Raw genomic sequence first — 16,734 nt, forward strand, 5'->3', positions numbered from 1 at the left:
TACAGTCCAGTCCCCCAATTCAAAAAAAAAAAAATACAAACTGCCTTGTTTAGTTCCTCAAAAATTTTGCAAAATTTTTCAGATTCTCCGTCACATCGAATCTTTAGACGTATACATAGAGTATTAAATATAGATAAAAATAAAAACTAATTGTACAGTTTGGTCGGAATTGACGAGACGAATCTTTTGAGCCTAGTTAGTCCATAATTAGACAATATTTGATAAATACAAACGAAAATACTACTATTCCTATTTTGCAAAAAAATTTGGAACTAAACAAGGCCTGGACAACAGCTTGACAACAATTTTCAATAACAAACCGTTGCACAATCGGTAGCAGTACGTACGTACTTTTTTACACACTAGTTTTCTATAAATAGAAAAAACAAAAAAAGGGCTGAAAAAGAAAGCAAAAGTACAAAAACATATGTATAATAATACTACCTCATGCATCATATATAATAATAATATATTCAGCATGAGCAACAGCACGTACAGTATATATTACACGTAGCTAGATAGACTGCTAGCTAGAGCTTGAGATTGAGGTCAACATGCCTCTGCTTCTCCTGATCGGCGTACCACCACGCCGTCGTCTCCAATGGCGCCGCCGCCGCGCCGCCGTCCAGCTGCGCTCGCTGGTGGTGGCTGCTAGTGTACTCGTGGGGGCGGCACGAGTGGGAGACAGCCTGGATAATGGGCAGCGCCGGCGGCGGCGGCGGCGACGGCCCGAGGCTGCTGATGGGCGTAGCAGCCATGGCGGGATGAGCGTCGGCGGCGGCCGCCGTTGTCGTCTCCGCGGCAGCCGGGAGGTAGAGGTGGGCGTTCCACCCGATGCTCCTCTCCTTCTTGTGCGCGTTCTGGTGGCCCCCGAGCGCCTGCGACTTGAGGAACTTCTTGTTGCAGAAGAGACACGGGAACAGCCTCACGCCGCCGCCGCTGGCCCTGCTGCCGCCGCCGCCGCCGCCGCCGGCTGCGCCGTCGGAGCTAGAACTAGCGGCGGCGGCGGTTGTTGCGTGGTCGTGGGAGGACGAGGAGGGTGGCGGCGATGCCTGGCCCAGCGTCAGGGACAGGTCCACGACGACGTAGCCGCCGCCGTCGTCCTCGGTGACAAACGGAGGTGGCGGTGGCGCCTCCATTGGGATCGACGACGTCGGTCCGTCGGGGATCGTCGAGCTAAGCTACGGGGATCAAGCTTTTTTTTGAGGAAACAGGAGGAGTACTGGTATTCCTACTGAAATTTTATTGAAAAGCAGAAATTACAGAGAGCAAGGCAGCAAGAGCATGCCAAGGGTTCAAGAAACGAAAAAAGGAAAGGAAGAAGATCAAGCTTCGTTCGTCTTTTATCTAATAAGGCTGTCTCTCTCTCTCTCTCTCTCTCTTTCTTCTAGCTAGCTGAGCTGAGCTGAGCTTCCATGGCCGGGCGAGTGAGCTGAGGACGGAGCTGAGCTCGATCTCTAGGTAGGTAGGTAGGTAGCTTGCTGTGGGTGTGTGATTGGTGAAGGAGAAGGAGGAGGTACTCGTACTACTATATAGTAACACTAGCAGGTAGGATAGGACTACTAGCTGGTAGCTAGCTAGGTAGGAGACGCCATGGGCAGCTAGCAAGAAGCAAGGATGAAGCGAGGAGCTAGGATGGTGAATGGAGATGGAGGGATATTATTGTGACAGGATCGGAGGCAGAAATCAGAAATGGCAAGCCCACCATGTCCTAATTCTGACGCTGCATTATTGAAGGGGGCGAACTGCGTGCAGCAGCGCTAGGCGGTGGGGCCCGCGCGCCATGACCCCCCCATGAGAGGAAGAGAGAACAGGGAGAAGGGAAGACGACAAGCAAGTTTATTTTGGTGCCCAAACACCAAAAGGAGGAGGGTGAAGAGATGATTATATTATTGCCACACAGAGATCACGGTTGGGTGGTGGTAATCAACATCACACTCATATACAATGTGTGTACCTGCGCAGCTCCTCCACATGTCATGTTCGACGTTCAACATCATTATTTCTTTTGTAGAAAGTGAAGGAAGAGAGGTAACTAATAACCATATGTATGATGGTAATTAGCTAGTGTGTGATCTATCATCTACTCCCTCCGTCCCAAAATATCTATCGTCTGAGTTTTCTAAAAATAACTTTGACAATTAAAAAATATTAATATTTACGGTACATAGTTGGTATCATTGGAACATTTAATCTAGTTTTTTTAATAAATTTATTTGGAGATACAAATGTTGCATTTATTTTCTACACAAATCGAGTCAAACTTGCGGCATGGAAATCTAAAACGATAGATAATTTGGGACAGAGGAAGTATGTATCTATATCCAGGCATGTCAAAACTAGTAATGACTTGAGGTTATTTTTGTGTAGGTGATGACCGTAAACTCGATAATTGCGCTTACATTGTCCTCACTTTGTCGAAAACCTTGAGCCTGACCCTGACTATAGCTAAGGATTATATATGTGTGGAAATGAAAAAAAATGTAGTCTGTCCTGTAGTGCATGGCGTGACAAGTGGTCGGCAAGGCTCCTGAGGCACCCATCTCCAAACGACGACAACTATGCTCTTACTAGTGGCTTGGCTTGTTGGGAGTTGCGAAACGAAGGAGATGTGTGGTTGTTTGGCATCCATCATCAATCATCAACGGAAATGTTTGTTGTGGAGAAAGATCAAGGAGGAAGGTCAAGCTTAGTGCATAGCCAGAGGGTTAGAGGCGTGTGGTTTATTTTTACTCTGTTTTACTTGGTCTTAATTCGTAGCCTCCTATGTGGGTTTTTTTTGTTTTGCAAGTATTTACTATTTCCTTCCCTATTGATATATATACCAGACAAAACTCCTCTAGTTGATCAATTTAAAAAAAAAACAAAAAGGAAAGAGAAAATACGATGAACATGTATGCATCCTATTAGAGTAGGGTTGTCAAAAATAGTAGGAAAGTTTGTTAACTAGATACCCAAGCTAAACTTGAAGTTTGTATGACTCATTTTTGCGACAAGGAGGCCTAGTGGGCTGAGCTCGAGAGCAATTTGGTTATTGTGTGACAGTGATCGATTGATACAGAGTTGGTTGCTCACTCCAACCAGTAGTGCATGCTCTCATTGTCGGTTCTCTCCTTCCTGAGAATAGTACACACCATTGTATTGTAGAGCAAGGGCTCCTGAGCCGCCCATTGCCAACGGCGGTGCTCCTATAGTGGCTTGTTGGGAGTTGCAAAATGGAAGAGATGTATGTTTTTTGGTGTATGTCATCATCGATCATCAACGGAGACGTTTGTTGTGGAAAAATATCTAGGAGGAAAGGTCAAGCTCAGTGCATAACGGGTGCTAAGAGAGCTGCAAAGGATTTGTGACACTTTTCATCCGAGGGCCGTGTGGTTTTATTTCTGCTCTAGCTATTTTCCTTGGTTTTAGTTTGGAGCCTCCTATGGGGGCGATGGGTCTTTTGTTTTAGAGTATTTGTTATTTCTTTCTCTATTAATATAAACCAGACAGAACTCGTCTTGTCAATTTTCAAAAAAAAGAACAGAAAGGAAAGACAAAATATAATGAACATGTATGCATCCATTTAGAGTAGGGTTGTGGGAAATAGGGTGGAAAGTTTGTTAACAAGACTCCCAAGCTAAACTTGAAGTTTGCATGACTCGATTTCGCAACAAGGAGGCTCTAGTGGGCTGAGCTCCAGAGAAATTTGGTTATTGTGTGATAGTGATGGATCGATACAGAGCTGGTTGCTCACTCCAACCAACCGGTATAGTGCTCTCGTTTTTTGTTCTCTCTTTCTTGAGAACAGTACACATCATTGTAGAGCTAGCATGCATGGAAACATCACAAGAGCTGGAAAGTTGGGAACTAATTAAGGCCTTGTTCGTTTCACATGGAATGATCATCTGGAAAAATTCTTGGCTGGATTGCTATCAAAATTTATATAGACTTTATCATCTGGATTGATTCCTGGGCTGATTCTACTATAATCGAACGGCCCCATTATGTAGTTCCCAGTGAAGTAAAAAAATGAGATAATTCTTTGTGCAATAAACTTAATTATCTGTCAACACAGCAAGCTAAGGTTATCACTATAGCCATGCGCATGACATGACATGCATGTACGGAATCTGAACATGCATGGTCGTCGTTAGCGAGAAACGAAAAGAAGAGAAAAAAGAATATATCTGTTATTACTCCCTCCATCCCAATTTATAAGTCATTCCAAAAAGCTTAGAGAGTTAAAGCATCTCAAGTGTGACTAACATTATAGAAAAAATTAGAAAGATTTATGACATCAAATAGATATTACTATAAAAATATAACTAATGAAGAAATCTAATAATACTTAGTTGGTATCATAAATGTTATTATGTTATCATTATAAATTTAATCAAACTCGAGATGGTTTGACTCTCCAAGATTCTTAGAATAATTTATAATTTGTTACGGAGGGAGTATATACCAACGTACAGCAAGTCTTTGGATAGCTAGTAGGGTTTCACGTGGCTTTCTCCTTTGGCGTCACGTCGCGAGTCCAAATGTGTTCATGTGATCAATATAATCATGCCCGTCCAACCATGGCCCCTGTGCGTGTGCAGTTGTGGTTGGGCAGCAAGCAGGGAGCACGTGCGAGCGTGCGCCATGGTGTCGGCACATAATAGGGAAACCTTTCGCAGAGACGAACGGCCTCACTTGGGTTGGGGTACAGAAACCAAACAAACCTGTGAAAACTACTGCTCATCTTTGCCTTGTTTATTTCATCGATCAAAGGCCAGCCGGCCGGCCGGGTCCCATGCCATGTTCTTCTTGTTCGTTCTCACGTCACCTTTTTTATCAGGTATATAATTCAGGTGGTACGCACGCACGTACGCATGCATGCATGCATGGTGAGATACTTGTATGAAACAGTCTATTATTCTCCAGATGAAGTAGTAGTCATCAACTTGATGGTGATTAGCTACACAAGCGGCCACATGTCTAAGAGAGCACCTATATTTTGGCGGATTAGAGCATCTCCAACAACTTGGTAAAATTCACATGTCAAATCTTGAGTTATAGCAAGTTGCTAATTTATTTAGCAAAAGAAAAAAGGATGTGTCTCCAATAAGTTACTATTCTCACTTGGTAAAAATAGAGGATGACAGATGAGACCCGCTCACTTGGTAAAAGAATATGTATCTCCAACAAGTTGCGCTCGGGATAGCAACTTGGGATAGCAACTTGACAAATCTCGGCAGTAGAAACCTCTGGATAGCAACTTGGGAAATTTAGCAAGTTGAGATAAGGAGTTGTTGGAGGAGGATTTTTATGCTTTTAGCAAATTTGGTAGGATAGCATGTTGAAATACCAAGTTGTTGGAGATGCTCTGGTCCGTGTTTGGTTTTATAGTTTAACACCTATCACATTGAACGTTTGGATATATGCATGGAGTATTAATATAGACTATTTATGAAACTGAAAACACGGTTAGAGAGTAATTTGCGAGACGAATCTTTTAAACCTAATTAGTCCATGAATGGACACTAATTACCAAATAAAACAAAAGAACTACCGTACTTGTTAAACTTTAACATCTTCAACCAAACACCCCCTAATTAAGTTATATATGGAGCATCTATGTCACGTGTGACGTGTCTGAGAGTGTGTACAAGTACAACATGGTATGGTACCCTAGCTAATTTTATTGTTTTTTTCCTTTTTCTAGATAATATGGTACGTACCCTAACTGTATTTCTGAAGCAAGAATGACCACAAGTGGCATGCATGCATGGATAAGGCGGCAAATGAGAGGCAGAGGATGGATGGATAAATTAGAGTACGCGACACACTCTTTCGACATGCATATGGTGGGTGCTGTACTACAACGTTATCATGCCAGTACGCATCTGTCCACGTTTCGACCTTCTGCGCTAAGAGACAAAGAAAAGGTTGCCCTCCAATGTACAGTACAAGGTTACCAGGGCTGTTTTGGTTGTTTTAGCGGCAAAGCTTTTTTTTTTCTTTAATAAAAGGTATATAAAACGGCAAACCACGTTCAATTTTGTTTGGTTGTGCTCATATTCATCTTAATCTATATGTATTGGGATGAACTGGATACGAGTACGGCCAAACAACAATCCCTTTGTAATTTCGGACGACGTTCGGGAGACATGCATGGGCACAGCAAATTCTGTCCAAAATGCAGCTATTCACAAGTTTAATCCTGCAAAAATCAGAGATTTTCAGGAGGAAATTCAGAAACATGACTAACTAACAGAAACATCAGGTCCATACAATGCATTAGAACAGGTTAATCTGTAGCATTAAGAAAGTTGTGGTTGTAAGAAAACCGAAAACTATTTGGTTGAATAGTTGTGGCTTCTTAAAAAAACTACTATCAATGGGGCTCATGTCATCTGACCCTACATGTCAACCACCCAATCCATATCTTTGTTTTTTTGGCCGACAAAACAAAAAAGTCAATGAAGATGTGCTCATCGCTAGAGCTGGTGTTGGTGCCAAGACTGCCATTGACCGAGGCAAGGGTTGTGCTCACCAATCACGGGGCAAGGGCCGCGCACGCCATCGAAGCAAAGGTTGTGCCTGTCGAGGAGGCCTCTGGCTGGTAGGACTAGACCGTTGATGCGCTAGGGCTCATGAATCCATGGAGGACCACGGCAATGGATAAGAGGAAGCCACAGTCACGGCTTCTAATCCTGCCATAGCTAGGGAGGGGACGGGACCAGCGCATGGCCCTGCGGCCATCGACGAGGCCTTCCTAGCTGCCGGCTTCCAACCATAGGTAGCTCGAGAGAGGGTACTTGCGAAGGCAAGACCAGAGAAAGATGGCGGGGTAGAGGCCCCATGGCCGAGGATAAGAGGACGAGGTGAGGCCAGTAGGTCGCAACGCTCGACGGCCGTAGGCACAAGAACACATTGGTGTCGATGGTGATGGAGCAGGTGGAGGAGAGAAGTTGCAGTCGATTTAGGAATAGAACAAACAAGCCAATATTATTCATAATCAGTGGCAGTTGGGTAAATTTCATGAAAGCCTCATGCTCATAGCCGATGAAAGCAACTCGAAACCTGTTGTGGTATGTGAAAGCTGCTTTGGGTGAAACCCATTGGATTAGTTTGGACCCTTTGGTTGGTGTTTAGCTTTTTTTATTGGAAGCCAAAGCAGGTTAAAAAGCCCAATGAAAGAGACCTTTAAACCTTGTCCAAGAACCATGTAAGGCAACAATGGAACCTAAACTTGGGTGAAAGGTGGTCTCGAACCCCTTATTAGGACAAGATAGGCTACCCACGAGGCAATGCAATGCAATAACTACACCAATTGGTCAATAGGTGCAGGAGGTATTTGAAAACACATAAAACTTTCAAAGTTATGGCCCCTTTATTTGAGAAGGCTCATAGTTCTAGGAGCTCGCTCCAGTTCCGGTTTCGACAAGTTAGAGGTGATGTGGCTTGGTCGACGTCCAGAAGGAGTTGAAGCGAGATGAAGTCGTGCCAAACAAACCTTTGGACAGGGAGAAATCAAAGTGCAGATGGCTCTTTGGAAGCCCTCTGGTTTGCAGGTGTGTTTTTGCAATTTCCTATTTCCTAGATTAGAATCAATATTGGTCTCAAAGTAAGGAAAAATGAATAAAAAGCTTATTTGGCTCTAGTAGCAAATTTGGCTCATTCCCCAAGGGTTGTCCTCTTGTTGACGAGTCGCTGCTGCTTGGTGGCACAGCTGCCCAATCACGAACTCCACAGTACACTGAACTACCCCAGCATCCAGCCAAGAGAAGCAGAGTGATGTGGTCCTGCCTGTCCTGTGAACTGACGCTGTGACCCGGACAGGCGGCACCAGAAAAAGCAGAGACGCGGACGCATAGCTTTCCTTCAAAAGAGGGCTGGGCTGGGGAAAAGCAATTCCATGTTGAACATCCGAATCCCAAAGGGGCCTCCAAAACTTTCGGTAGATCCTTTTGCCTGTGTAGTGTAGGTGCCATTTCAGGTGCCAGCAAACTTTCGGTAGATCCTTTTGCCTGTGTAAACACTAGCCAGTTAAAATTTTTACAACCAGCATGGATGAGCGAATTTGGGGGGTCCCTGGGGAAGTAACGGCAAAATTTCAGGGTCCATCACTGGAGATTCTATGGACAAAACACATGTGAAAATGCAGGGTTGCTGTTACAGCTACAGCTGCAACGCCAGACTCCAAACGACCACTTGTCCAGTTTCATCCAGTTCTTTCCTATCATCGGATTATATTAACACGTACGGTGACGCTGCCATGGCAGCGGTCCTTGCTCCCAACAGCTTGGGCAGAGATGGACGCTAACAAGACCCCAAATTGACAACGATGGTTGCCAAGTTGACACCAAACGAAAATTCATCAATACTTTATTGGGCAAGCGGTTGAGAGCTTCCCGGCCAGAGAACAACCATGTCGTCGTCTACTCCAGCTGAAGATCCTGCCTGAACAAGTGAGCAGAGACCCAGGTCCAGGACTTGGACGCCCAACAGTGGCTTGCTACAGCCACAATATCAGGCTCAGAGATTCAGTTGTGCACCACGTTTTCAGACAGTTCACTGACTGAGTGACTGGCTCCGGGGACCACCGTCCGCTGCCGGAGTCCTCATCGCCATAGCGTGGCGACAACAATGGTCTGGCTGAGCTCAAGACAAACAGGCAGAGTTAAAGCTGAGCGCCATGGCATCAACCCTACCAAAGATGCCCATTAGTGCTGGCCATTAAACAAGGACCATATGCACATCACTTTCAGCAACACGGCAACTGCACAATTGCAGTGTTCCGCAGCACCAACAGCCAAAAGGAAATCCGGTCAGATGATAGGATGAGCTCCAAGGTGACTAAGGGAAATAGATCTGACTCAGAGACATGATATTATCAAGTGTAGGGTCCATTCCCTAACTATGGATCGACGTCGAGGTGGGCAATGGCCAATGGCTGCACTGCAGAGCATCTATTGCCGGTGGCAGTAGATTGATGTTCATGTGTACCCATAACACCAAAAGGTGACCAGAGATTGCAAATGATGACGCATAACGACGACATTTCCAGAAAAATGGTAATAATGGTTGGGTTCAGCAGGGGGACAAAATGCACAGGAACTAGGGCCGGACTGATGAACGAAAACCAACTATTCATGGACATGCATGTTTGGTCACCTTGTTCGAGGTATGATAACGATTATATGGCTACCAATCAGCCATTCTTCGGATACCAAAAATGCTATTTTCACATGGGCTGCGAAAACCTAAAAACATCAATTGTTGCTATAAAGCCTTGGATTTAGCATATGTGCACATGGGAGCTAGTGCTCCATGGCCTGTCCTACGATGAACAGTCAAAACAGCAATCCTTGCTGGCAGGAACTTGAAACCAACCATAATGATTAAGTGCTCCACATCAGTGGAACCGATCAACTGTGCAGGTGATGAATTCCACAAAATTACAACTACAAGGAAATAAAATCATCACCAGATGACATGAGGTAAATCGCTGACGAAAATTATTCTCTGGAGCTGTATATCAATCAATTGACCAAAAAAAAACATAATTTGTGTGACAGTGAGAAATTTTGGACAAATGATAGAGAAAATAGTCAATCTCATGCAAAACAGGAACATCACTAACACAAAAGAGTGCTATCAGAAGACAATTATGACGGGGAGATTCATAGGTTATACTCCCATTAGCAATGGTATAAGTAAATGCAAAATTTTATGTTGATTGCTTCGACTCATTAGCAGAGAGAAAATACAGGAGAAAACAACCAATTCGGCGGTTGCAAAACTGAGATATAAACATGTGTTGATATGCTCACACCATTCCACTAAGGCAGCAAAAGCTGTTCAGACTATCATACCTCAAACTAAACAAGGAAAACAGTGGCTTCTATATCCAAACGTGCTCCCTGCGGTACTCTCTTACAATGACTGGTACACTAGTAGGTGGGAGCTGTGACAGCAAAAACAAGTCATCAATTCAATGGACCAAATGGCAGAAAGTTCAACTGAAATATTGTAGAATATGAAAGATATTTTATAACTGGCTCTGAAAAGACATCCAAACCTAATTAATGAGTCAGAAAGGTTATGGCCTCATGGGGGAAAAAGGCATCCAAAGACACAAGAAATAGGGAGCCTTTTACAAGGGAACAGAGAAAAGAGAAACTACCTGTACTTGCTAAATAGACGGCTAATGCTTTTATAATGGGGGGGGGGGACACCGACTAATGAAAGTAACTAGATACAAATCATTCTCCACATCATAGTCTTGTCAACATTCATGCAGTCTGAAGGCAAACATCACTGAGCACAATGGTCCTGTTTGGATCCATTTGCTGCTAATAGTTAGCTAGCTAATAGCTCAACTATTAGCTGCTATTAGCTGCTTTGCCTCAACTAGTGAGATAGTTGTTAGTTGGTATTCAGCTTGGACCCGTTCAAAGGAGCTAACTATTAGCAACTAACTATTAGCTCTATAGATCCAAACAGGTCTTATATCAATATTTTCAAAATGTAAGGGGAAAACACATTGCTTCAGCAAGTAAGCGTACTGACACTATAGAAGGGTCGCAACAATCAGAATATGTGTGTTTGTATGCAGCAGATTAACTGAAACTAAAACATATGATTATATATTTCATAATGGCATAACTTTTAATGTGGGGTTCATAGTTGATCTATATGATGCACATTCCGTACAGCACTAGATAACACTATCAACTAACAACTAATTATTAGCAAGTAAAAACAAACAGTTTGACATTATAATGGGAACAAGCAAGATCTGTTAGGGTATGTGCAATGCAAGTGCACTTAAAGAGATGCTTAAGGTGAGAGAATAAATAAAAATCTATGAAACAGCCTTCGCTTACAATGCTAGATTTGTTTAATAATTGCTAGATAGCTAAGAGCAAGGTTAAGCATTGAAACTGCAATATAGATCATCTATGCCTTAAACATTTTTCACACTAATTTTAAGCGCCTCAGGACTTGGCTGGTGCAAGTGTCGGGGCTTGCCCGAGCGTCTCAGGCTGCATGCAAGCACCCAGACTTACATGTCCTGCCCTCCACCGTGGCAAACAGATACAAAACTACAGGTAAGCGCCCAGCATTGTATGTGGCATTAGCGATTTGACTGACATTATGGGGTTGTGTTCCTCATTGCAAAAGCACAGACAAATTGGCAGCTCAAAGCTGTAAAATCAAAGTGGTAATATCCCCTTTCTAGTTGACAGCGTGTTCGGTATATGGTAAAAGAATGTCACACCTAACTGTTAGAAGCATTAAGCAATTAGAATAAATGCAATATAATTTGCTTGTAATTGTAAGCACAAAGAGACAAGTGAGAAGATGAAGCACGTCTTACCATTCCATAATCTGTTATGAGCATTGAAACATAATCAGAAGGGGTGATATCATACCTGCAGGTGCACGAAAATGATTTGATTAGATGCAAATTAAGAAAGGAATCATGAACTATAACACCTGTGGGAAAAAATGCACATACTTAAGATTCAGAAGATGAAGATTTTCGTTCTCAGCCCAGTTTTTGAGATGGCTCAAACTTGCATCCCTAGGAACTCTTGAAATAGCATCTGGGTCACCTGAGTAGACATCATATCATGTCTTGTGTGGTTCCTTAACAGTAGACTAAACAAATAACTTACAGTAAGAATAGCAACAATAACATACCAAGTTCATTAAAGCATATAGAATCAAGTTGAACCCTCTCATGAAACTTGTATGCCTCACAGCACACTAGAACAGGAACTCCAAAAGCATGTGCAACCATAGCAACCAAAGCTGTCCCAACTCTGGAGTAGACAGTACCATTTGATAGTACTGAAGAGGCACCCAAAAACACTCTTGTAACCTCATGCATGATGTATGATACAGCATTTATGTGTGTGTATGTGCAACTGATACCCTTTGCAACTAATTGGCGCAACAATATTTGTCCCTCATGGTTTGGACGAGAATCTACCACCACAACACGGAATTTCTTTCCAAGTTCATGAGCATGGTCAAAAATCATTTCAACAACAGAGGCTGACCCAAATGTCAATAGGACATCGTCATCTCTGATTTTCGTGACAGCATGACTAACAATGACCTTATCTGCAACTATTATCTTCTCATTTATAAAGCGATCAATGTCAGATTGAAGACTAACTTTAGCTTCTGACTCTGACAATGCAAGTGGTAGCTTGGTAATCCTGTTCTTCAAAAATCTAATAGCGTTGCCCATGCTGATTGAAAGAGGCCTGCAGTCAATGAGAAATGACACATAGCTACTGATTTTAGCAGTAAGATCCCTATTCAGAATTTTCTCAGCAGGCGTGGAGTAATCATTTATTGCCTCTCTGAATGCAAGTAGCATTGCTATACAGCGAGCATTGCCACCGGATATGTCACCAGACAAATATTGAAGTCCAACCTGAAACGTAACACGGGGACATAAGATACTTGGTGTTCACCACATGACAGTAAACCGTTTACCAGATAAGTACCCTCTACTCAAAAGACACATGCAAAGAAAAACAAAGTTCTGTCTAAACGTATCTATTTTATGTCAATTGCCACAGAATCAGTAACATAAAGAAACAAATCACAATTTTAGGTTGATCAATATAACCATAATTTTTTAAATTTATTTAAAAGAACTAAGCACCTTGGCTAAACAACTCCCCCCCTCCCCTCTAAAATAAGAATAACGGTAGGTTTCTTTTACAATAGATTGACAACATGCTAGCTAATAATTACCTTGTACACAGAAGGATGCATTAGATCAGGTTGAAGAAATTTTGACTCAAGGTCAGGAAGTTGAGTGCCATGTGCATATTGAGGCAGATGTCTGAACAGTTCGACCCTGTTTCGAGCTTCTGATTGGTTAACAACTGAACGCTTCTTTGCTTTCACCACTCGATGTGCATCATCAAATTGCATACGGGGTTGAGGAACATCTTTTTTTCTATCTTTGTCGGGTGGGCGTTCACCAGTCTTCTTATCAGTAGCAACTGGAGGGTTAACTTGGTTCACATCTTTCTTTAGAGATGTCTTTGCTGTCTTGGGTTGCTTTGATATTTTGGTGCTAGCATCAGAAGCCATGGCTGTTGGTTTTAAACCTGCAAATTTTCACAAAGACATAAAGTTTGTGTCTGCAGAGAGGTCAGGTGAGTCACTGTGAATGATACCAAATGCAAACACAGACACTGCCCTTCCATCTAAAATGAAACAACTCGTTCTTTTCTTTCAACTAAAAGACTTAGTTTCACTTTAGATTTCCTTGATAAGATGGTCTGGGGGTTGAGTGCTCTTACTCCCCTTTTAAAAGTATATGTGGGGTTCTTATATTCACCGAGACAATGTGAAGGATGAAAGTAGATCAACTACCTGCCTCCTTGGCAGCAGCTTTGGCAGCGCGCTGAGACTCCTGAATGGCACGTCTCTCTGCTTTAGAAAGCTTTGGTTTCTGTGAAACTGGAGTTGGAGCATGTTCATTCTTTGTTTCAGTAAGATCTCTCTTGTTTGCTTCTGAAATAAATACAGGAGAAAAATATGAAATAAATAACCACAGAAAAGCAATTCTTCGAACAAAATGCGGATAGACATAGTGTGCTGTTTCCATGCTTTACAAAGGATGAAAATCTTTAACAAATACTACATGTTAGACCAAGGCGAGTGACCTTACAGTGTGATCCATTTTGCACAATCTGAATTGCACATGAACTGACACAATACGGATATCTAAAACATAAGTAATGATTCACAGTATCACTGGCGGAGCTACAGCTCGGCCAAAGTGGGCCGCGGCCCCCCCTTGGCTCAGGAAAAAAATAGTGATTCAGTGATTATAAGGCAATGGGTGGTAAAAAGTATTATTCTGTTAGTTGTACGGGTGGTAAGTTCACTGTATTTTGCTATGTGCTTGTCTAATACTATGATAGCTTCAAATGTGTTCTATGAATAGTGAACCAACTGTAATTAATTCTATCTATGTAATGCCATCTTTAGTATATCCACCAATTATGTTATGACTTCTATGGACATCTGTACATTGATTCAGAGTATTAGACAAAATCCCCCCCCCCCCCTATATTTTCCTGAGAGCTCTGCCACTGCACAGTATGGTCTTGATAGCTACCAGCAGTGATTTTGCTAATAGCTTAATACAGTCACCATGATCCATGAAAACAAAATCATTGACGAATCATGCACGCGAAATTGAGTTTCACTACCTGTACAACGAATGCATTTGTGACTTCAATATCCGTTCTTAACATGATCCTGGTTTGCCTAATATACTTCTGGTCTGACCAACAGCAAACAACAACTGTGGATCAGCATGAAGTAACAAAGTCTCTCAGTAGGCTAATAAATTACTAGAGTGTTTGGTTCGCAGAATGGGATGACCCATCATCTTACAAATCCTAACTTTTTTGTTTGGTTTGAAGAGTGGAATGGGTTGATGCATCACCACCTACCTCCTCACACAGATATACACGTATACACCTTCATCTACACGGGGGATTTTGATCAGTGATTATTTCTTATTTGTGATATGCAAATTTCACAACTATATCTCTAGATAGGATAGAATCCAATTTTCTCACTTGTAGGTATATTGAGCTACTAGTAGAGTCAAAGAGCAGTCGCGCATGGCCTTGAGCGATAGAAGACACAGAAAACCTGTAGAACCACGTACCTGGCAAGGCGGGCGGGGGTGGGCGCGCCCAGGACACGTCGATGTCGTCGTCGTCGGCGTAGTCGTCAAGGTCGGAGACCACCTCGAGGAGATACGAGGAGGCCGGGGGCGGGGACGAAGGCATGAGCGACTCAGACGCGGGGGCGGGGGCGGGGATGAGCGGGGGCGGGATCATGACGGGGGAGAGGCCGTCGGACGCGGTCGGCGACGCGGCCGCGGGCGCCACGGGCCCCCTCGCGGGCTCGGCGGCCGTGACGAATCCCACCTGCCGGAACCGCGGCTCCACCCCGCCCGACGCGGCGCGCGACGGCGGCGCGCGGCGGATGTCCATCGGTTCGGGGCGGCGGCGTGGCGAGGGCTGGGAGTCGCGAGTTCCTTTTTTTTTTGTTTGACAATACACGCGAAGACTTTGAGAGACGCGGACGGACAAACAAACTCGGAGGCGAGCTGGGCCGTTTGTGGGCGTAGGTGGGCCCACGGTTGAGGGGTTCGAAGAGGCCCAGTAGTGCGCCGATGCGGGATAGTACGAAGGCCCTCAAATAGCTTTCTGCTCAGGCCCATCAAATGATTAATGCCGTTGGACCTCCCAAACTACGCGTTGGAGTTTCGGCCCATTACTCCAACGCATATGAATTGAATATGAATTTACGATACGTGTTTATGCCTATTCAATTCATCCAGCGCATAAAACTATTACTTATAAGTTCAGGAGAAACAATTGGGACGAAAAAAAGATTATATCTCTCTCATGCGATGCATTCGTTCGCAAACCCACGATGGATAATGATGACGAAGATTGCTCTATAGGGACAATCTCCACTCAATCTTTTTTTCTGTGAGGGTTCCTGGATTGACTAGGTTTTTTATGAAGTATATTATATGATTAATCTAGTGATACTTACTATGCATCATAAGTATTGATAATGTTTGGTTATATCCAGGGGTGAAGCCACACGTTGGCTTTCCCCGGTGCACGTGCACCATGGTAAATTAATAGTTTGTTAATACCTGTCTTAAATTTTCCATGTATTTTCTTTCAAATTTTATACATTCCTTTATGTTTGATAGAGTGTGCACCAAGGTTAGTTTTGAGGTGGCTTCACACTTATATCGAACTTGAGATTAGTTGGTTTCTCGAGAAACTGAGATTTTTTTAAAAAAAAAAAATAGGAGGGAGGGAGAGTATAATCTGCACACCAATTATGAGAGCAACAATTGTAGAGCTGCTAGCACATGAAACTGAACGGAGCCAGGAAGTCAATATAATGCTTCCTGAAGAATGTATACAGTGCCATTTTGTTTGCATGAATAATTGGCGCACCGTGTCGCACACGCCGCACAGTTTATACACTGACTAGACTCTCTAGCTACGTGCACCATATTATTGGTGCATGCGACAAAGAGGTCAGATATTTTCCAGTGTCCTACTAGCGGGGTTAAAAGGCTAGTTACTACTATACTACTAGCTCGTGAATCGTGATCGACCTGCACATGAGCCTGTACGAGCCAATAATAAGACGTAGCAACGCGACTATAAAAGCCTCATATATAATCTCTCCGTCCATTGAAAATATTATTTTTGACTTGTTGACTTCTTATTTGACTATTCATCTTATTTAAAATTTTTATATAAATATTATTTATTTTGTTATGACTGGTTTTCTCAATAAAAATCTTTAACAATCATTTATTTATTTTGTTATTTGTATAAAAAATAAAAAACGAACGGTTAAAAGAATCTAAAAATAAAAAAATGATATTTTAAATTGGACTGAGAGAGTACATGTGTGGGAATATATATATATATATATATATATATACATTACACGCGCGTGTAGTTACTCTCATCTCTATATCTCTAGATTTAAGGTGTATATGATCGGACGAAATGTATATAGACAAAGTATATGATCATACTAGACCATCTAGAGTGATATGTATGTTAAGTATGCATACATGCATAGAGTATATGGTTATACTTATTGTATATAATATAGTAGTGACATTTTAGTAATATATTTAAAATATATTTTTTTTGAAAA

The 16,734-nt window shown here is 42.7% G+C and overlaps 2 protein-coding genes across 5 annotated transcripts; both read right to left on the reverse strand.

The window, feature by feature from the left end:
- On the reverse strand, positions 264-2,812 carry LOC8084421 (zinc finger protein GIS3). Its single transcript, XM_021445941.1, has one exon. It carries the CDS (start codon positions 1,137-1,139, stop codon positions 531-533), a length of 609 nt encoding a protein of 202 aa, XP_021301616.1. The 5' UTR covers positions 1,140-2,812; the 3' UTR covers positions 264-530.
- Positions 5,951-15,086, reverse strand: LOC8084422 (probable translation initiation factor eIF-2B subunit delta). Of its 4 annotated transcripts, none has more exons than XM_021446430.1 (8): positions 14,693-15,086; positions 13,381-13,521; positions 12,751-13,112; positions 11,680-12,424; positions 11,495-11,591; positions 11,354-11,408; positions 9,846-9,937; positions 5,951-6,187 (listed from the first exon to the last, which is right to left on the reverse strand). In XM_021446430.1, the coding sequence occupies exons 1-7, from the start codon at positions 15,021-15,023 to the stop codon at positions 9,875-9,877; spliced, it is 1,794 nt and encodes a 597-aa protein (XP_021302105.1). In that variant the 5' UTR covers positions 15,024-15,086; the 3' UTR covers positions 5,951-6,187; positions 9,846-9,874. The 4 variants fall into 4 exon arrangements, with proteins under 4 accessions (XP_021302105.1, XP_021302104.1, XP_021302106.1 ...); XM_021446429.1 differs by lacking the exon at positions 5,951-6,187 and adding an exon at positions 7,324-7,997; XM_021446431.1 differs by lacking the exon at positions 5,951-6,187 and adding an exon at positions 9,089-9,434.

Source organism: Sorghum bicolor, chromosome 8 (genome assembly GCF_000003195.3).
Source record: "Sorghum bicolor cultivar BTx623 chromosome 8, Sorghum_bicolor_NCBIv3, whole genome shotgun sequence".
Lineage (NCBI taxonomy): Eukaryota > Viridiplantae > Streptophyta > Magnoliopsida > Poales > Poaceae > Sorghum > Sorghum bicolor.

Excerpts from the sequence above, each read along its gene's own strand:
- LOC8084421 (XM_021445941.1), bottom strand. The coding sequence starts at position 1,139 with ATGGAGGCGCCACCGCCACCTCCGTTTGTCACCGAGGACGACGGCGGC.
- LOC8084422 (XM_021446430.1), bottom strand. The coding sequence starts at position 15,023 with ATGGACATCCGCCGCGCGCCGCCGTCGCGCGCCGCGTCGGGCGGGGTG. Across the intron at positions 11,592-11,679 it reads TATATGCTTTAATGAACTTG|GTGACCCAGATGCTATTTCA; the intron begins GTATGTTATTGT and ends ATGTCTACTCAG. Across the intron at positions 11,409-11,494 it reads CTTCATCTTCTGAATCTTAA|GTATGATATCACCCCTTCTG; the intron begins GTATGTGCATTT and ends GTGCACCTGCAG.